Source organism: Brassica oleracea, chromosome C6 (genome assembly GCF_000695525.1).
Source record: "Brassica oleracea var. oleracea cultivar TO1000 chromosome C6, BOL, whole genome shotgun sequence".
Lineage (NCBI taxonomy): Eukaryota > Viridiplantae > Streptophyta > Magnoliopsida > Brassicales > Brassicaceae > Brassica > Brassica oleracea.
This window is the reverse complement of record NC_027753.1, coordinates 24,639,487-24,658,203: the sequence shown is the minus strand read 5'-3', so window position 1 is coordinate 24,658,203 and position 18,717 is coordinate 24,639,487. Positions and strand designations below refer to the sequence as shown.

Here is an 18,717-nt window from a genome sequence, read left to right as displayed (position 1 = left end):
CAACAAAACTAAACTCCAGTCAGTCACAACCTTTAAACTCTCCTCTTTTTAGTTTAGAGATACTCTCACACCTTTTCTTGTTTTTTCTACACTTATTTACTCTCTTTTGTTCCTGAGATTCCGAGGTATTTTGGGTTCACACACTTAAATTATTCACTAATTAAGTCCACCAGTCTCTATATATAGTTTCTCGTGTTCTCATAGTCAAAACCATTAATAAAGAGATTACTAAGAAGAGAGACGACCATGGCTTCAGCATCTGAACGTCCTCAATTCATTTCGAATAACGGTGGCAATAGAAGCTTCTCCAACGCTCCACTCATCGATAACTCTGACCCTAATCAGATTATTGTTCCCGAGGTTTGGTTTTCTTAATCAAGATATAGCTCCCTTAAATATGATGATGTCCATAATCACAACTCAATCACCAAGTTTATAGATTCTGCTCTTTAAAAACATGGTTTTTGTTTTTCAAATCTTTTGCAAAACTCACATGTGTTCGCTTGATATGTTGTAATATTTTACTATTTAGCTGAACTAAGTCAGTTCCAGTCACAGTTTCCGAGTCAAGAAATAGCTGTTAGAGTCAACAACGTATCGAGACTTAAACACACAATGAGAGGATCTTATTGTTGTATTAATCAATAACTTTCTTTCAAATATATTTGCAGAAGAAGAGCTGGAAGAATTTCTTTGCTTACTTAGGCCCTGGCTTTCTTGTTTCAATCGCATATATTGATCCTGGAAACTGTAAGATCATATCATAGAGCAAATTCATTTTGATTATAATTATAGATGATCACTGTTTCTTTGTTTTGTGTTTTTTTTTTTTGCAGTTGAGACTGATCTGCAAGCAGGAGCACAATACAAGTATGAGGTACGTATATATTGTGCAGGTTTTGATATTTCGGGGAGCTATAAGTAATTTAGTAAAGATTTTAATTAAAAATAATTAATTTAAATAATTTTGTGGATCTATATTTTTGTAAATTATGTCTTAAAATTTAGAAGTCATAAGCCAATGTTTCATTTCCCTATGTTCGCTTGCTCACCTTATAGTTCCATAGTTCCAATTTTTTTTTTTTTTGAATCTTTAAACAACAGTTACTTTGGATCATATTGGTGGCTTCTTGTGCTGCTTTGGTGATTCAATCTCTGGCTGCAAATCTTGGCGTTGTCACAGGTTAACATTCTTTCGAGTCATTCTTTGCTTTTAAGTTTTATACATTACGTTTGATAAAATTTTCTTATATGGTCACAGGAAAACACTTAGCTGAGCATTGTAGAGCCGAATACTCCAAAGTTCCAAATTTTTTGTTATGGGTTGTTGCTGAAATTGCAGTAGCCGCTTGTGACATCCCTGAAGGCACCAACTTTCTTTACTCTTCACTTCATTTCTCTAGTAGAATATCTCTGTAAGTGCTAATTGCCATCACTGGTTTCATTTTATAGTAATCGGTACAGCTTTTGCTCTCAACATGCTCTTTCACATACCGGTTTGGATTGGTGTTCTTCTGACCGGCTTAAGTACACTGATGCTTCTAGCACTTCAACAATATGGGGTATGACTTTTGACTATCATTTTTTTATTTCACGGTGCTATGTGTATAGTCAACTCCGATGAGATGATTGTTTACAGGTGAGAAAGTTGGAGTTCTTGATTGCATTTCTTGTGTTCACGATTGCTATACATAGCTCCACTACTCAAAGCCAGAACCAAGAGAAGTCCTGCATGGTCTCTTTGTTCCCCAACTCAAAGGAAACGGTGCAACTGGTCTTGCAATCTCTTTGCTTGGGGCTATGGTTATGCCGTAAGCTCACTCTCTCTCTCTTCACACATCTTCATAAGAGCATTTTTCTATATAAAATCTTATACGACCGTCTCTTCACCACAGGCACAATCTCTTCCTCCACTCAGCCTTAGTTCTCTCAAGAAAGATCCCACGTTCAGCTACTGGTATCAAGGAGGCTTGTAGATTCTATTTGATAGAAAGCGGATTGGCTCTAACGGTGGCCTTTCTCATTAACGTCTCTGTGATATCAGTAAGTGGTGCTGTTTGTAATGCCCCGGACTTAAGCCCTGAAGACCGAGCTAAATGCGAGGATTTGGACTTAAACAAGGCTTCGTTTCTGCTACGGGTAAGTTGCTTGCTCGCCACGTCTTTTGTTTCTTTAACAACATTAATGTTTATTTTGCTTCATCTGGTTTGAAACAGAACGCTGTTGGTAAATGGAGCTCAAAGCTATTCGCCAGAGCACTTCTTGCTTCAGGACAGAGCTCAACGATAACAGGAACTTACGCTGGACAATACGTAATGCAAGGGTTTCTTGACCTAAGACTTGAGCCATGGCTCAGAAACTTTCTAACAAGATGCTTAGCTATTATCCCTAGTCTAGTCGTTGCTATCATTGGTGGTTCAGCTGGAGCTGGAAAGTTAATCATCATTGCCTCGGTAACACAATCATATCCCATCTCTAATCATATGCTATATGACTTACTACACCATATCAAATCATTGACTGAATGAACGTTAAACAGATGATCTTATCCTTTGAGCTCCCGTTTGCGGTAGTTCCTCTTCTCAAATTCACTAGCTGCAAAATCAAGATGGGTTCATACGTAAACCAAATGGCGGTATGTAACTATCAAACACATTTTCACTAAACCTTCATCTCCCTTGACTTTTTTTTTTTGTTAACTTCATTTCTCTTAACTTGATATGTTACTTATTTTTCTAATAGGTTTCAGCTTTGACTTGGGTCATTGGTGGTTTAATCATGGGAATAAACATATACTATCTAGTAAGCAGTTTCATTAAACTATTAGTCCATAGTCACATGAAGCTTGGCCTTGTTGTCTTCTGTGGAATTCTTGGGTTCTCAGGCATTGCTATCTACTTAGCCTCCATAGCTTATCTTGTCTTCCGGAGAAACAGGAAAGCTATTCCTCTTCTTGCATCAACAAACTCACAAACTGTGGAGACACTTCCAAGACAAGACATTGTCGATATGCAGTTGCATGGCAAACTTTCTACGTCCGATGTTGATTGAGTTGTATTTCAATCATCATTAAACTTTTGATTCCAATAAAACTGGTCCTGAAACAACTCACAGAGACCTTTTGCTTGTGCTATAATGAAAGGGTTTGTACACCTTCTTGTAATTGGTTTGTCTTTTTCTCTTTTTCTTAATCATGTTCTCTTGCGTTTATGTAAGGATAACGTTTCCATAACATCGGATAATAAGATCACTGCTTCCACTAATATATAATACATATAAGAGTGATATATTCTCAATTACAAAAAGAAAGCAATCAGCTCTATATATAATGAATCAAGATTAAACAAATAACTTGGTCAAATCAGACGTATCACCTTAGCATAAATATTTTATGTAGGTATGATCAGAATCTATGGTTGGTAATGGTATCATGTTCTAGGATTCGACTATGACGTTGTTTTGGTTCGAATCTTGAGGAAGAGGAAGATGGCCTTTCTCTTGCAAGCTCTTGAATAGTGAACTTGTAAGGCTTTGCCCTCGCATTCTTCTCGTCCGAACACCTAGGCTAAACGAATTAAAAACTCAAAACATAACTAAATGTGGATACGATTTCTTGTGTATCACTCTAAAGGTAGCGTATTAATCACTGAACAAGCCAAATTACAAGTCATGAAACTAGAGACCACACTTTGGAGTAAGCGAAGAATTTTTTAAAATATTATACGGGATAAATAGTCAAAAGTCACAATACCAAATACCATTCATGCCCCTTTTATATCCCAACTGATATTTATAAATTTCATTTCTGAAAAAGATGTAACGGCCCTCAGGCGTTGGGTGTCGTAGACTCTCAGTGGCGGATGCACATGGAGTAAGAGGGGGGCATCTGCCCCCAACTCATTTTGAAAATCCTATGTAAAGCATTGACTAATTTTAAATATGCCCCCCTTGTTTTAACAAATATATTCTTAATTTTATGAACAGTTTTAATTATGCTCCCTACAAACTTTTTCTCTAGCTCTGCCCCTGGTAGACCATAACATGTCCTAGAGCCACGTTACGGACGTCCACATAGACCTGAGTCAAGTTAGCATAGGTCTTGGCTGAGCCGGTGAGGTACTTGAGGATATGGACTAGACTAGCGTTGACCGCTGACTGGAGCGGTGTTCCGAGAACTAGAACCGGATTTAGCACCACCTAGTCTACACCTTTCGCCTTTTGCGTCTCCCACGCCGATTGTTCCGCCACCATGTTACCATAGCAATACTAGTTCTACAAGGCCAAAAACGTTATGGTTTAGAAACTGAGGTTTTAGGGCTAAATAGGTATGCTTTAAACATAGAATTACTAGGTCACATGGTTTAGTCGGTGGGTTTGAAGAAGGACAATTCTCTCAAATAGTTATTTTTAAGTTTTTGTCACAAAAATAGTCATAAAAAAATGATCAAAATAGTTCATTTTTAATTTGAAATTCTTAATATTTATTTTTTTATTTTTTAAAATTTGAAACTTTATCCCCAAAACCTCACCCCTTAACTCTAAACTCTAAGTTTAGATTAGTTAACATTAATTATGGTAAAAATACATTTTGACCCTTTAATAAAACATATTTTGGTCATTTTCTTTATGGCTATTTTTGTGACAAAAACTTTTTGAAGAATCATTAGATAAAAATATACATTTGTGTGTTTGCAGAAATCAAAATCACTCCAACAACTTTAGTCGACTATGGCTTGAGGGTCACGGTTAGGGTTCATGTAAACGGCGCCATAAATGACGTAAAGATCACACGTGTATATGAATTGAACAAATGAGTGGCAGTGTCTCATTCAAACCGTGTCCGAAACAAGACTAGTGAATGTAATAATAATTTAATACACAGACGATTTCCAGAGTCGTTACTCAATGTCGCACGTGGAAAATGACTTTATTACCGACAGAGAAACGTGGCTCACAAGTCATAACCATTAGATTTTTACTACTAACACCGATCATGCTTTATAAAACTCTCTTGACACAACACAAACCAGGTGATGCCATCTCTCAAACTAGTTCAACAAACAATCTCGTGTGTAACAAAGAAAAAAAATACAGAGAGTCTATGATCAGAAAGAATCTATCTAAAAATGGTTTTTGCTCACAATGCCCTAGGTATAAACTCCAGTTCAAGACTCTCTATCTTCATCAGCGTCTTTCTCAGTCTCGCGCAAGCTTGTGCTTCTCACTTTATCATCATCAACCTCTTCTGCTTCGTCCTCCGTATTCTCTGTTTCTCTCCACTTGGGCTCTTTTGACTCCGAGCCTTCTCTTTCACTCTCAGTCTCTGACCTTGGATCTTCCTTCTCTTCTCTATCAGACACTTTCAAGCTCTCAGCACTTTTGTTTCCGGACTGTTCTTGCTTCTCACTATTATAATATTCATCCTCGCTTTGACTGTCCACATCTTCCTGCTCTTCTCTTCTGTCGGTTTCAGCATTCAACGATTTGAGATTCTTTGCTTCTCTTGCTTTGCCGGAATCCTTCTTCACAAATGGTCTACTGGAGGATCTATCACCATAAACATACACACAACATCATTCAGAAGAAAGGAGTCAAAATAACTAGAATTCTAGCAACTAGTCCACACACCTTATAGCTGAGGGACTAGTGTTTCCGCTTTTCTTGACTAGATCACTCTCCATGTCCTGCTGATCAATAAAGGAATCAATAATTACACTTTCTTTCGAAAAAAGGAAATAGAAACTCTGTAGTACCTCACTGTCAGAAGAAGTGAGATCCTCGAGTAACTCCCAGCGTTCTTTAATGAGATTAAGCTGTTCTATTACTCCATCAGTATATAGTACCTGAGGGGGAACAAACATTCCATATAATATCAAAGAAAGCAACACGCATGATTCTGATATGAGGAACAAAGATAGATGGTTTCTCACCTGATGCTTCTTCTTACTACTACAATAAGACTTTATGACGCCTTCATAAAAACTGCACAGTGCAAAAATCAATGATTAATGTACACACTTAAGGAACAAGAACCTTCCACTTTCATATAACACTTACGTCTTGTCGAGCGGCCACCAGATATTAACTCTCTGACCGACCAAACCCTCCCCAAATTCATCCGTATAAGACTTCTGAAAAAGAAGATAATACATTTATCAATCATATGTTAAAATCAAAAGGCTAATAATGGGGTCAGAAGGCGACATAGAAACTTGAGAAACCTTCTTCTTCTTCTTAGTATCTGTGCGAGCTGATGATCTTTTCCCGCTGGAGTTCACACCCTTCGGTTTAAATATTGGCTTCTTCTTCTTGCTTGAACTTTTAATCTTTCTCTCATCTTCTTCTGATGAAGAAAGAGAATCTGAATCATGATCACTCTCACCAATACTAACTCGGCTTCGTTTAACTGAACCAGTCAGAGCCGGAGGTGTTTTCTTGGCAGCCACCTTACCAAGTGATGATGATGATGCTCTAATAAGCTTTTTGTTTGAACATGTCTTCAATGAATCTCTTTTCCCTGAAAGCCAATCAATATCATAACCTTCCTCAGGATTCATCAAAGAATTGGGTTTCCTTCCTCTCTTCCCTCTAATCCTTAAATCTGTTTCTGCATCTTTACCTTCACACTGCACTTCTTGCTTCAGACTATGTTTCGACACACTGACTCGTCTTGTTCCTTCTCTCTCAGGTCTCTTGGAGCCCAATTTGTCCTAGATCACAAGCTAATTCGTTAAAAATGACACTGTTATAAGATGCTGAAACTGTACAATGAACATACCTCATTATCCTTGGTGTTAACTGTATTGTGGACCTTAGGAGTTTCAAAAACAGTTTGGCATATGGAGGAAACAACTGGAGAATACAAATCAAAGCTGGTCCCTGTAGACTTCAAAGCTTTAATGATGTATGGTTGAAGTGTACGGGCACATCTACTAAGAACCTTCTCCGCAAGACTCCAAGACATTGGTGAAACATTCTAAAACATATCCCAAGTTAGTTGACGGTGAGAGAGCTTAGCTTGAAACAGGAAAAAGCCTTTACCTGGTTTTCCTTCTTGACACTAGTTAATAGAGTATTCATCAAATCCTTGGATACTTCATCGGTTTCATCTATCACTGTAATCATTATCATCTCCATCGAAGAAGGCACCACCGAAGGATGATCAGATCTAATAAACAAAAAAAGGCAGTTCAGTATAATGATCTAAAGAGTTTCTCAGATACTGTGAGAGTTACCTTATGACTCTCAAGAAGATGCGAAACATTTGTAGAATGAGGTCATCGCACTCCAAGTCCAACATGACCAAGCAAGAGTTGAGCCTTGATACAGTATCAAGAACAAACTCGGCTTTCCCATAACTGCCAGAGGAGGATGCATCAGCTAGTTTCTCAAAAGCTTCAACCGTCAAGCGAAAGATCTCCTGTACAAAGAAGCAGAGTTTCAACAGAGCATTACAGAGAGAGAGAGAGAGAGAGATGAAGAGAGTGTTGTTGTTTACCTTCATTTGATCATCACCGTAAGGAGCTCGAGGAGCAGTTATCCTCACGATTTCGGTTAAGCATGACGCAAGCGAGACCCTAACATCGGAATCAGGATGTGTCAAGAGTCCACTTGACACCAAAGCATTCTTGGAAGGGATCAGAGCGTGTTGCATTGACAAGGGCTGGTGTTGACCCACATCTCGAAGCAGAGACTCAGTTTCCTAATGCAAAAGGAGACAACTTGAAATTAGAGTTTCAAAGGGGAAAAGGTTTCGCCTTTAACACAAAAAAGGTCCAAGATTTGACCAAACAATGAGATGAAATCAACATCCGAGGTTCCCTTAACGGCAAGGAAGAGAAAACCCTAATCGCATTTCGAAGAACCCAACCTAACAAAGGAAGAAAGACACGATTTTGATTGAAGGAATAGAAGAGGAGAAGACGTACGTTGAGAAGAGCAAGAAGCTCGTCAGTTGAAGAAGGAGGAGGTTTGAGAAGTCTGTTTCCAGCGTCGATGAGTGATATCGAAAGATCGGTTAATCCAACAATGGAAGAAGCCATTGGTTCTTCTTCTGCGAGAGAAGAAGAAGAACAAACCCTAGAGACGCAACACTTCGAATCCTCTTAAGGGGTCAGAGCAGTGAAAGGTGGTGTTCTTGAGTTGTGAGGTTAAGCGGTGTGTGCTAAACATGCAAAACAACTTTGTGTATATATATATATATATATATATATATATAAACCACCACTAACTCAAATTCATTTAATTTGTTTTCGTTTCCAATCAACATCTGAGATTCTGTTTGAATCATCCATTTGTTTCCATATTTGTTTCTTTACTCTCTTTTTACATCTAATGTATTAAGATAAAAACCGACTGTTTTCGCAATATAAAAAATTTACTAACGGGCAAATTAGAGCGATTATCCTATGATCCTTAAGTGGGTTTCTTAATGATTATTTTATATTTTAAATGTATTTAAGTGGAGTTAAGAACTCTAGTTAAGAAATTTTCATTTTGAACGGTCCAATGAAAGTTTCTTAATTAAGGGTTCTTAAAAAAATTTAATTTTTTTTTAATAAAATTTTTATTTATTAAATAAAACATATTAAAAGATAACATTTAAAATATAGATTAAAAAAAACATAAAAACAAAGATTAGTACAATAATCGAGAATAATTCAAAAAAAAAATCCGAACTTGAATGGAAAAATTCTCAAAGGTAATGAATGGAAAAATTCTCTCAAAATTTTCATCAAGTGATCCCTCAAAGCTTGATCCGTAAACGTTATACAAAAGAGAAATAACTCGTTTCCAAGTAATTTACACACTCATCACTAAGAAAAATACAAACAAACAAACACGAATTGTTGACAGAAGAGAAGTAGTTTGACAGAAATTTACCTTACACAATTAGCTTCGGTTTGTTTGATTTTTACCGTCGTGGTTCATTCATAGACTTTCCTTCAAACAACTCACCCAGCAATCTCTCAAGATCTTCAGCTGTATACTTTATGTATCTTTGAGAATTCTTCCCACTCTCAACCAGAGGCCAAATCAAACCATCCCAATTTTAGGTATACACTAAACCAAAAAAAAAAGACATGCCGCCTTCAGGCACCACGTCATCATCTTCCTTCACCACCCGAAACAGGAAGATTGACTGGTGTGGCCACGGTGTCTTCTTATTCTTCTGATCCTCACCGGCGGAGTCTTTGATTCGTCATGGGTTCACTTCCGGCGATTCTGCTCACAGCTGCTCACGACCACGGACCAGCATCTCTGCTCACGACCTACCAAAAACAAAAAAAATTTAGATTCAACAGAGACAGAGAGACAGAGAAATAGAGATTCATCCAAGAGAAACTAATTGAACAAACAATTGCAGGTTACGAGAGCCATCGGAGAAGACAAGAGAAGAAAAAGAATAACAGAAAAATAGAAAAGAGAAAGAAAAAAAAAATAAAAAATTGATGGCTGAGAGTGACATGTGTGCTCTTTCAAGACTTAAGTATCGGTTATCAAACACCCACATTAAGAGCATCATTATTGGTGGATCTTAACCATGGTTCTTAAGTTTAAGAGTAATTAAAATAAACAAAAAAGCCCAATTAAATTAAGAGGCGGGCCTTAATCAAAACCAAGAAGATGCACTTCTTATGGGACGCGTGTTCTAACGCCATTGGTTTGGTGATTTTGGGAGCAAAAGAAAACTTCAACGCGACGACTCGCGGAGCTTCTCTCTTCCCCGAAGAGTTTCGGAGGTTCCCTCGATGAAGACTCGTCGGCGATTCTCGTCCATGCCTGAGAATCGTTGGCTTGCACCTCATGGAGAATCGGTGGCTCTCCCCTCTTCGAGAATCGGTGGCTATCTTCGACAAATCTCGGTGACTCTCTTCGACGAATCTCGGTGGCTCTCGTCTAAGATTCCCGGTGGCTATCCTCGACGGAGTCAATCGGTGGCTCTCCCGTCGTTGCGAATCGGCGGTTGTTGCTGAGTTTAATTGAAAGGTAAACTCACTTTCTTCTTTGAAGTTCTCATTTTTGCATGTCTTTGATTTTGATCCATCGTGTTTTTCTTGATTGTTTTCTCCATTTATTTCCAACACGAAACTGAAAAAGAGATGTTGATCGACAGTTAAACTCTTTTATCTGACTCAATTTCAAAATTTCCTCGCCATGATCATCATGTCTATAATTTCATGTTTGTAACGGTTTAGTAGATTCTTGTTAGCTGAACATGTGTGATTATCTAGATTCTTTGAGAATGGAAAACAATTTAGATCAAAATAATATATAAATCCTTCCATTCTTTGATTCGTTTTTGTGTTTCTGTCTTAAGGTGGCTGCATAACGAGACATGACCAACGTGAAGAATCAAAGCACAACCATTGCCAAACAGGTAAAATCCACATTTCTCTTTGATCTGTTTCAGTTGAGTTAAGTCATTTGATTGTTGTTAGGCTCGGTTAAGTGTGTAATAAATGTTTAGGTAAGTGGTAGATTATGGTTGTGTTAGTAATAAATAGAAGTTATGGTTAGATGGTGTAGAGTGATGAATGAGTCGATGGTTGTTAGATATATGTCAAGTCCCTCTTCTCTTTATTAATGTTACTCTTGTTCACCATCTCTTCCATCTAAACACAATCTTTCCTCTTGTTCTTCTCTTCCATCATAACACTTTCGTTCTTCTTCTTCTTCTTCTTCTTCTCTTTGTTTCCTCCTTTTGAAACGTTCTGATATGGATTATAATCCATATCAGAATGGGTCTAATTTTGTTGATCTTCTAACCAGTCAACAAAAAAGTGTCTTCGGTCATTCACAAGATCCCTTCACGGCCACTCAACGTAGTGAAGAGACTTTTGTAGAGCGTAGAGAACGCCGCACATGGACGCCTAGAGATGACATTGTCCTCATGAGTGCATGGTTCAACACAAGTAAAGACCCGGTGGTTGGAAATGAGCAGCGTTCAGGTGATTTCTGGAAGCGAGTTGGAGCCTACTTCGCGGCAAGCCCGAAGGTTGCAGGCTGCGAACGGAGAGAGGCTGGCCACTGCAAGCAACGTTGGCAGAAGATAAACGAAGGGGTCTCCAAGTTTTGCGGAGCTTACGAGGCTGCAAAGAGGGGGAAAACAAGTGGACAAAATGACAATGACGTTCTGAAGAAAGCACATGAGATGTTCTACACGAACCATAAGAAGAAGTTCAGCCTCGAGCATGCGTTTATGGAGCTGCGTCACGACCAGAAATGGTGTGATCTTTCAAACTCTAAAACCGAAGGAAGCTCAAGGAAGAGGAAGTATGAGGATGGTGCATAATCTTCAACCTCTCACGCTACTGAAGCTAACACGTCTGAAGCTGATGAAGCAAGCAATCGACCACCGGGTGTGAAGGCGGCTAAGGCGCGGGGTAAGAAAACGACGTCTGATGAGATACCTCTGTCTAAGTTTCAGACGATGTGGTCCATTAAACAACAGGATCTTGTTGTCAAAGAAAGGCTATCCAAGATGTCTCTGCTTGATAGTCTTATTGGAAAAGAAGGACCACTAACTGACTCTGAGGAAGCTCTGAAGAAGAAGCTGATCACTGACTTGTTGTCTGTTTGAACCACTGTCCTTTGTGTGTTGCTCTCTAGTTAAGTCCTTTGTATTGTCTCTAGTTATGTGGTGCAAAACCATGTTCTTGCTCTCTAGTTATGTGAACTAAAACCTTGTTCTTTCTCGCTTGTTCTTGTTCTAGTTATGAAATGGTAGTTATGTAATGTAAAACCTTGTTCTTATTTAATATTAAACCTTGTTCTTGCTCGTTTAAACCTTGTTCTTGCTCGTTTAATATTAAACCTTGTTCTTGCTCGTTTAAACCTTGTTCTTGCTCGTTTAATATTAAACCTTGTTCTTGCTCGTTTAAACCTTGTTCTTGCTCGTTTAATATTTTTGTGTTTGCGTTTAATGCAGGGGAGGAGTGAACCGAAGTCTTCTGTGTCAGTGAAGTGGAGACAATACATGTGTGTCTCACGGACTGAAGCCATCTCTTTGGTGTCATATGGTTCAGAGACAATACCCGTGTGTCTCTTCTTGTCTCAGCAAACTCACGAGAGTTTGTATTGTATTGAAGCAAACAAGTATTGTCACGAGATTTGGAATGTATTGTCACGAGACAAGTTTGGGGTCACGAGTTTGTTGATCAAAGTCCTCCTCCTTTTCTCTTATTGCTTGTCTTTCTTGTTTACCAAAGTCCTTCATCTATTTCCTACTCCAATCTTGTTTACCAAAGTCATCCAATCTCTTCCTTCTACTCCTCCTATTTTCTAAAACAGATATGGCATCTTCATCTAATAATAACACTTTTGAGGGGTCAATGGATGAAATGTTTGATCAAACTTTCGACCAAGCATTCGAGCAAACTTTCGAAAATTTGTTTAATCATTATGCTTATCAGGAAGATGAAAGGAAAACAAGAAAAAAAAAGAGTTTTTATTGAAAGAAATCGTGAAGAAGGTCATCTCCGTTTGTGGAATGATTATTTCAGTGATACTCCTACATATCCTGAAATTATATTCCGACGCCGATTTCGAATGAACAAACCATTGTTCATGCATATTGTTGATCGCCTCTCCAATGAAGTTCAATTCTTTCGACAAAAGAAAGACGGTATCGGAAGGCTTGGTCTCTCTACACTTCAAAAGTGTACAGCAGCTATTCGTGTGTTGGCATATGGTTCAGCGGCTGATACGGTCGACGAATACCTCTGACTCGGTGAAACTACTACTCGGTTAAGCGTGGAACATTTTGTAGACGGAATAATCAACTTGTTCGGAGATGAGTATCTTAGAAGACCAACACCAGATGATCTTCAACGTCTACTTCATATTGGAGAGCTTCGTGGATTTCCCGGGATGATAGGAAGCATCGATTGTATGCATTGGGAGGGGAAGAATTGTCCCAACGCTTGGAAAGTACAATATTCACGTGGCTCGGGAAAACCCACAATCGTTTTAGAGGCGGTTCCTCTGACTCGGTGAAACTACTACTCGGTTAAGCGTGGAACATTTTGTAGACGGAATAATCAACTTGTTCGGAGATGAGTATCTTAGAAGACCAACACCAGATGATCTTCAACGTCTACTTCATATTGGAGAGCTTCGTGGATTTCCCGGGATGATAGGAAGCATCGATTGTATGCATTGGGAGTGGAAGAATTGTCCCAACGCTTGGAAAGTACAATATTCTCGTGGCTCGGGAAAACCCACAATCGTTTTAGAGGCGGTTGCTTCGTATGATCTCTGGATATGGCATGCGTTTTTGGACCTCCAGGTACTTTAAATGATATCAATGTCCTTGAACGCTCACCTGTTTTTGATGATATAATAAATGGTCAAGCTCCGCAAGTTAATTTCTCGGTCGAGGGAAGAGAATATCATTTGGCTTACTATCTCACCGATGGTATTTATCCGAAATGGGCAACTTTTATCCAATCTATTCCAATTACACAAGGACCGAAAGCCACTTTATTTGCTCAACGTCAAGAAGCTGTCCGAAAAGATGTCGAGCGTGCTTTCGGAGTCTTGCAAGCTCGATTTGCCATTGTCAAAAATCCAGCACTCTTTTGGGATAAAATCAAGATTGGGAAGATTATGAGAGCATGTATCATACTCCATAATATGATAGTAGAAAACGAACGAGATGAATACACTCAATTTGATGTGTCAGATTTCCAACAAGGAGAAGGCTACGGAGGTTCTCATGTCGATCTCAGCTATTCTACAGATATCCCTACAAATATGGCCAATATGATGGGTGTCCGAACGAGAATTCGTGATAGACAAGTGCATCAAGAACTCAAAAATGATTTGGTTGAAAATATATGGCGTAAGTTCGGACGTGATCAAGACAACAACTGAGCTTCGATGCATCTTTTAAATTATTATCTTTTTTTGTAATCTTTATTTTAATGTTTTTAAGTTTTTATTTTAAAATCTATGTTTAAAATGTTATCTTTCAATATGTTATATTTAATAAAAAAAATTAATCTTTAATTTTTTTTAAGAACCCTTCTTTAAGAAACAACCATTGGAGCATTTAAAACAACATGTTTCTTAAGAAAAGTTCTTAAGTGTACTTTATCACTATATTATTGCCTAAGAACCCAATTAATGGTACCAGTAATAATGATGCTCTAAGGATCGATTATTACAGTTTCATTTAGTTTTCATTTAATTAAATGATGTTATTTGTTTAAAGACCCTCCAAAGAAACTGCAATAATAATGGTCTTAAAATAGACTCTACTAATTATTATTATTATACAATACTTTTTAATGTAGCCAATCATTTTACATTTATGTGATTTACGAAAATTACAGTATCGTTAATCTTTCAAATTATTTATCTATTAAAGATATTTTTCTTAACACAAAACTTAGCCAAATTTGTATAGCATATTAATTTTTTTGGGGTCAAAATATAGAATACTAATTATACTCGTAAATACTATTTGTAAAAGAGAATTTCTATAAAAAAAAACTTTAAACAACATTTTTGATAATTATTTTTATCGACTATCTTTTTACTATACATTTTTTTAACGATGTAGTTAAAATAGACCCTTCTAATTATTATTATACAATGGTTTTTAATCTAACCGATATCATTTAGAATCTTAATATAGAATAAATTTTTGCATTTATATGGTTTACGAAAAATCCACTATTATCTATTAAAAAATATTTTGGTAAAACATAGAACATAGCCAAATTTGTATAGCGTATTAGTTATGCTATACTTTTGCGGCTAAGGTATATATTTCGTTAACATACTATATTTGTAAAATCGATTTCCTATAAACAAAACTTTAAGCAATATTTTTGATAATTATTTTTACACAAGTTTAAATTAATATAATGAAACCAAAATTAAGGAAAAAAAAAAAAGAGAAAAGAAGTAGTTGATGGGTCTTAAAACTAGATTTGGTTTTTGTTTATCGCTATTGACTTCAGAAGAGAAAACAAAAACAATTTTCTAAAATGTTAAGTATTAAATAGATTTAACTGCTAGGACTTTTATAAACTGTAGTCTAAAACACTGACAAATGTCACCGTGAAACTGTAAGAACATTATTGATCGTTGGAAACAACATAGGTTCTTAAATTATCAATTTCTTAATAAAAAGACCACGTTTTCATTCTTCCTCCAGCGTCTCTGCTTCCTGCAACACAAGAACACGACCACTTGATTACATTTATTATTCTATTCAAGCCCAACTGATGCAATGATGCTACTAGAGACTCCACTTTATGTCTTTAACCGAGAGAGATTCAGTTGCCAAGTTAATCTTAAGATTCTTTATTTGCATGTGCCCAAGATCAACGAGGAGACACTGCTGCAAAAACTTAAGGAATTCAATAGATTTGAGTTACCTATCCCTTTCTTTTGCGTTTGAGATTCTTGAGATTCTTGATCTGCAGCGTCATGTATTCGATCACTTCTTTCAGTGTTGCTTTTCTTTTCTCTTTAAAATTCCACAGTGCTGGGACTGAGTACCTCCCACTTGGGTTATACTCATTCAGCTCCTCCAGTGCTGTCTTCACTGCCTCCAACACTTCTTCACCCCACTCTTCTCTCAGGCTCTTAAGCTGCTCATCTTCTTCATCCACCACTTCCTGCACCAGTGGAAGATGAAGATTCATAAAATTTTAGACATAGACAGTGGGAAGGAGTCTCGAGGAAGTATGAGACATAACAAACCTTCATTTTGTCCTCAGTCCCCACGCGTTTGAATGGATACCATCCTGAATCCTTGAGGGTTTCCTGCCACTTTGAGCAAAGGATGGCGTACTGCACCTCAGCTTCTTCGCCTTTGAATCTTTTCTTGCATGCTTTCAAGAATGGCTTTTCATCAAGTTCTCCCAACCGCTTTATTCTGATGTTGGTTCGATCACTCAACAATCCACTCAACCCCTGAAAACAAAAAACAGATTTACAAGCAAACAATTAATCACTCACAGCTCAGGTCTCACCAATGGCCGTTCCAACTAGCAACCAAGAACATGGAAGCATTTAAAGTACATACCCCAATCAATTCTTGACGTGCTTCTTGTATCTCATCGTTGCTTTGCCTTTCTTTTATCATGAGGGCCGAGTTAGTATCCTCCAGATCTTGCAACTCAGAGCACTTCTCCTCTAGCTCCTCATTCATCTTTTTCATTTCCTTCTTAACGTCCTCATCATCTTCATCTTCCCTATGCTTCATGACTTTCAGCTTTCCTTTCAGCTCTTGAATCTCCATCTGAAGTTTCTGCTTGTTGTTCAACTCCTCCTCTAGCTGACGGATCTTGTTCAATGCCTCGTCTTTTTTCCTCTGAATTCAGAAAAAGAGTAGTTTTCAAAATCTTCAAAACACAAACCGAGGCAATCTAGTTTGAGCCAGTTACTGAAAACATACCTTGTGTTCTTCCACAAGTGTCAGTACACGATCATCCGTCCTTTTCTGCTCCAGTGAAGCTAACTGGAGAGAGGAGTTCACCGCATCGTTCTATCGCAACAAGACAAAACAAAAAAAGATCATCAGTACCCTGGAAAACATAAGTATACTATAAGGACTAACTAACTATTACCTTCTTCTTCTCTTCCTCAAGCTTTTGTCTCTCCAGTTCAGTTAACGCTTGCTTCTTGTCCAATTCTTTGGACCAAGTATCCAGATCCTTCATCCTATCCTCCAGTTTCTTGCTCAGCATCTCTTTCTCTTGTAAGATCCTGTAGACGTTGCGCTGCGAAATCTCCTGCATCCTTTTTGTTTCTGGATACAAAAACAAGAGTCACAAACCTAAAACCTAAAACCCAAAGCCGAGATCAATCAACTTTTCAGTAACAAACCTTCTTTATAAGTTTGGTCAAGCTCGTCTTTTTGCCTGATAAGCCTCTGCAGAGAGATGATCTGCTCGTTGTACTTGTGCTGGACCTGGTTATAATCCTCATTCTTCTTAGCAATTTTATCAGCTAGATCATCCACAACGATACTCGATTTCTGCATTTCCTCCTTGGAGATATCAGAGAAGCTTCTCAGCTTCCCCACCGTCGACAGGTACTCAGCTATCGACCCTTGGCAATTGTAATCATCCCCACGCGCGCACCACCCATAAGTCTTGAACCTCCAGTCTCCTGTCTTATAACTCCAGTCCTTCTTCCCGCACCGCTTCACCTCGTACTCCTTCTCAAGCTCTGTAACACTCGTGAACCCATCCATACCACCGCTGAACCTAGGGACGACAGCAACCGCAGAATCCTCCTCAACCCAAATGGTCTTCACCTCAAGAGGTCTGAACCTCGCGAGCTTCTTCAACCAATACGCCGAATCAAGAAGCAGAGTCTTGTCGTCGTTTCCTCTCAACGGGCTGATGACAATCCCCATCCAAGGCCAGACGTACATGTCACTCACAACAGCTTGGTTCTGCTTTGACGAGTACACTGTAAGCTGAAGCCGCGGGGGCTCAGCGTCGCCAGCGAGCTCGTTCTTGAGGTACTTTGACAAGGCCAAGTGATTAGCTTTCTGCTTACAGTTTCTAGCGGCGGATCCTTTGGCGACGCCGGTGGCGTGAGCGAGGAGCTCCTTGTACTTGTAGTGCTGCTTCTTCTTACCAGAGCAGAAAGGGCACTTGAAAGAGTCCAACTTTAGCTTGACCTTCAACTCTCCGTCTCTCAGTTGCTTGTAAGGCTTCTCAGAGTAGTCAGCAATCTCGGACTCACTAACCTCTGATTCAGACTCGGAACTTTTATCCATCCTGTAACAAAGAGCTTACAGATTTAGAAGCAAAGGAACAAGATTTTGAACATAAACAGTCTAAAGATGAAAACTTTTAACAGGATTTGAGGAATAGCTGAGAGAACCAAACCCTAGAAAGCACAGAGCAGGTCGTGAGAGAGATGATATACAGTAAGAAAGTGAAGAAAAGAGTTGGTACAGGAAAGGAAGAATCGAGACGAAACCCTAGAGACTTGCTTACGAGGATCGCGGCGAGGAGAGGGGCGAAAGAGAAATGTGATGACAGTGACAAAGAGGAGAGGAGAGGAGAGGAGAGCAATTAGGTAGCTGAGGAGTCGCAACGTGGCCACTCGATTACGATTGGTGTGTGGTTTTATTAATATGTGTTTTGCAGATTAATTACTATATTTGTATGATTACACGATTATATGAAACACATTTTCTTAATCCCGAGAGTGTGAAGCAGTACGCTTTGATAGGTCCAGCCGTCAGCTGACAAAATTTGTGTGTGTGCCAGTGGGCAGTGGCTGAGCTGAGTTTCTCTTCTCATAGTTTTTTTTTTTTTTTTGTTTTTCAGATACAAAGACTTCATTGGAAATACTGTATTTTTGTTTTCCTCCTATTTTTTCGTCAAAAAAAGAAGAAGATATATTCGTTTTGATTTGATCTTTGTTGTATCTATTTTATTAAAACTCAAGTACAAAATTGGAGTGTTTGGAGACTTGAATAGGACTATTAAAAAAATTTGGAGTGTTTGGAAACATGAATTGTAGTCTTTAAAAAAATTAATTTTGTTTGGAAACAAGGATAGTAGTATTAAGAAAAAAAATAATGGGCTTATGTTATTAAGAAAAATTAAAAGTCTATCATATTATAAGAAACTATCTATCTGGCCCAGATTTAAAATATACGAAAATGAGTCAATCTAATTGCCTAAAACTTTTTCTTTTCTAAACTAACCATAAAACAAAATTTAAAATTTA

The 18,717-nt window shown here is 38.1% G+C and overlaps 3 protein-coding genes and 1 pseudogene across 7 annotated transcripts; 2 read left to right on the top strand and 2 right to left on the bottom strand.

Moving 5' to 3' along the window:
- Positions 1 to 236: 236 nt before the first annotated feature.
- LOC106299093 lies at positions 237 to 3,163 on the top strand (annotated as a pseudogene).
- Positions 3,164 to 5,001: 1,838 nt separating this feature from the next.
- On the bottom strand, positions 5,002 to 8,150 carry LOC106299117 (VID27-like protein). 3 transcript variants are annotated; one of them, XM_013735255.1, is made up of 12 exons: positions 7,929 to 8,150; positions 7,499 to 7,702; positions 7,236 to 7,420; positions 7,042 to 7,168; positions 6,779 to 6,976; positions 6,620 to 6,710; positions 6,222 to 6,517; positions 6,058 to 6,131; positions 5,931 to 5,982; positions 5,754 to 5,843; positions 5,629 to 5,687; positions 5,002 to 5,547 (listed from the first exon to the last, which is right to left on the bottom strand). In XM_013735255.1, exons 1-12 carry the CDS (start codon positions 8,040 to 8,042, stop codon positions 5,166 to 5,168), a joined length of 1,872 nt encoding a protein of 623 aa, XP_013590709.1. In that variant the 5' UTR covers positions 8,043 to 8,150; the 3' UTR covers positions 5,002 to 5,165. The 3 variants fall into 3 exon arrangements, with proteins under 3 accessions (XP_013590709.1, XP_013590707.1, XP_013590708.1); XM_013735253.1 differs by having other exon boundaries at positions 6,222 to 6,710; XM_013735254.1 differs by having other exon boundaries at positions 5,629 to 5,684; positions 6,222 to 6,710.
- Positions 8,151 to 10,720: 2,570 nt separating this feature from the next.
- LOC106297813 (glutathione S-transferase T3-like) lies at positions 10,721 to 11,584 on the top strand. The gene is made up of 2 exons (XM_013733977.1): positions 10,721 to 11,288; positions 11,337 to 11,584. Exons 1-2 carry the CDS (start codon positions 10,721 to 10,723, stop codon positions 11,582 to 11,584), a joined length of 816 nt encoding a protein of 271 aa, XP_013589431.1.
- A 3,430-nt stretch (positions 11,585 to 15,014) lies between these two features.
- Positions 15,015 to 18,100, bottom strand: LOC106300606 (factor of DNA methylation 5). 3 transcript variants are annotated; one of them, XM_013736784.1, is made up of 8 exons: positions 17,976 to 18,100; positions 16,849 to 17,753; positions 16,590 to 16,771; positions 16,418 to 16,507; positions 16,046 to 16,333; positions 15,721 to 15,933; positions 15,393 to 15,635; positions 15,015 to 15,181 (listed from the first exon to the last, which is right to left on the bottom strand). In XM_013736784.1, the coding sequence occupies exons 2-7, from the start codon at positions 17,750 to 17,752 to the stop codon at positions 15,393 to 15,395; spliced, it is 1,920 nt and encodes a 639-aa protein (XP_013592238.1). In that variant the 5' UTR covers position 17,753; positions 17,976 to 18,100; the 3' UTR covers positions 15,015 to 15,181. The 3 variants fall into 3 exon arrangements, with proteins under 3 accessions (XP_013592238.1, XP_013592237.1, XP_013592239.1); XM_013736783.1 differs by having other exon boundaries at positions 17,934 to 18,093; XM_013736785.1 differs by having other exon boundaries at positions 17,865 to 18,013.
- Between the last annotated feature and the right edge of the window lie 617 nt (positions 18,101 to 18,717).

Bases quoted from the DNA above. Each gene is read 5' to 3' on its own strand.
- LOC106299117 (XM_013735253.1), bottom strand. From the start codon at position 8,042: ATGGCTTCTTCCATTGTTGGATTAACCGATCTTTCGATATCACTCATC. The intron at 6,711-6,778 runs GTATGTTCATTG...CTTGTGATCTAG, and splicing joins TTAACACCAAGGATAATGAG to GACAAATTGGGCTCCAAGAG. The intron at 5,844-5,930 runs GTGAGAAACCAT...GTTCCCCCTCAG, and splicing joins GTAGTAAGAAGAAGCATCAG to GTACTATATACTGATGGAGT.
- LOC106297813 (XM_013733977.1), top strand. From the start codon at position 10,721: ATGGATTATAATCCATATCAGAATGGGTCTAATTTTGTTGATCTTCTA. The intron at 11,289-11,336 runs GTGCATAATCTT...ACACGTCTGAAG, and splicing joins GAAGAGGAAGTATGAGGATG to CTGATGAAGCAAGCAATCGA.
- LOC106300606 (XM_013736784.1), bottom strand. From the start codon at position 17,752: ATGGATAAAAGTTCCGAGTCTGAATCAGAGGTTAGTGAGTCCGAGATT. The intron at 16,334-16,417 runs GTATGTTTTCAG...TTCTGAATTCAG, and splicing joins CACTTGTGGAAGAACACAAG to AGGAAAAAAGACGAGGCATT. The intron at 15,934-16,045 runs GTATGTACTTTA...TTTTGTTTTCAG, and splicing joins CACGTCAAGAATTGATTGGG to GGGTTGAGTGGATTGTTGAG.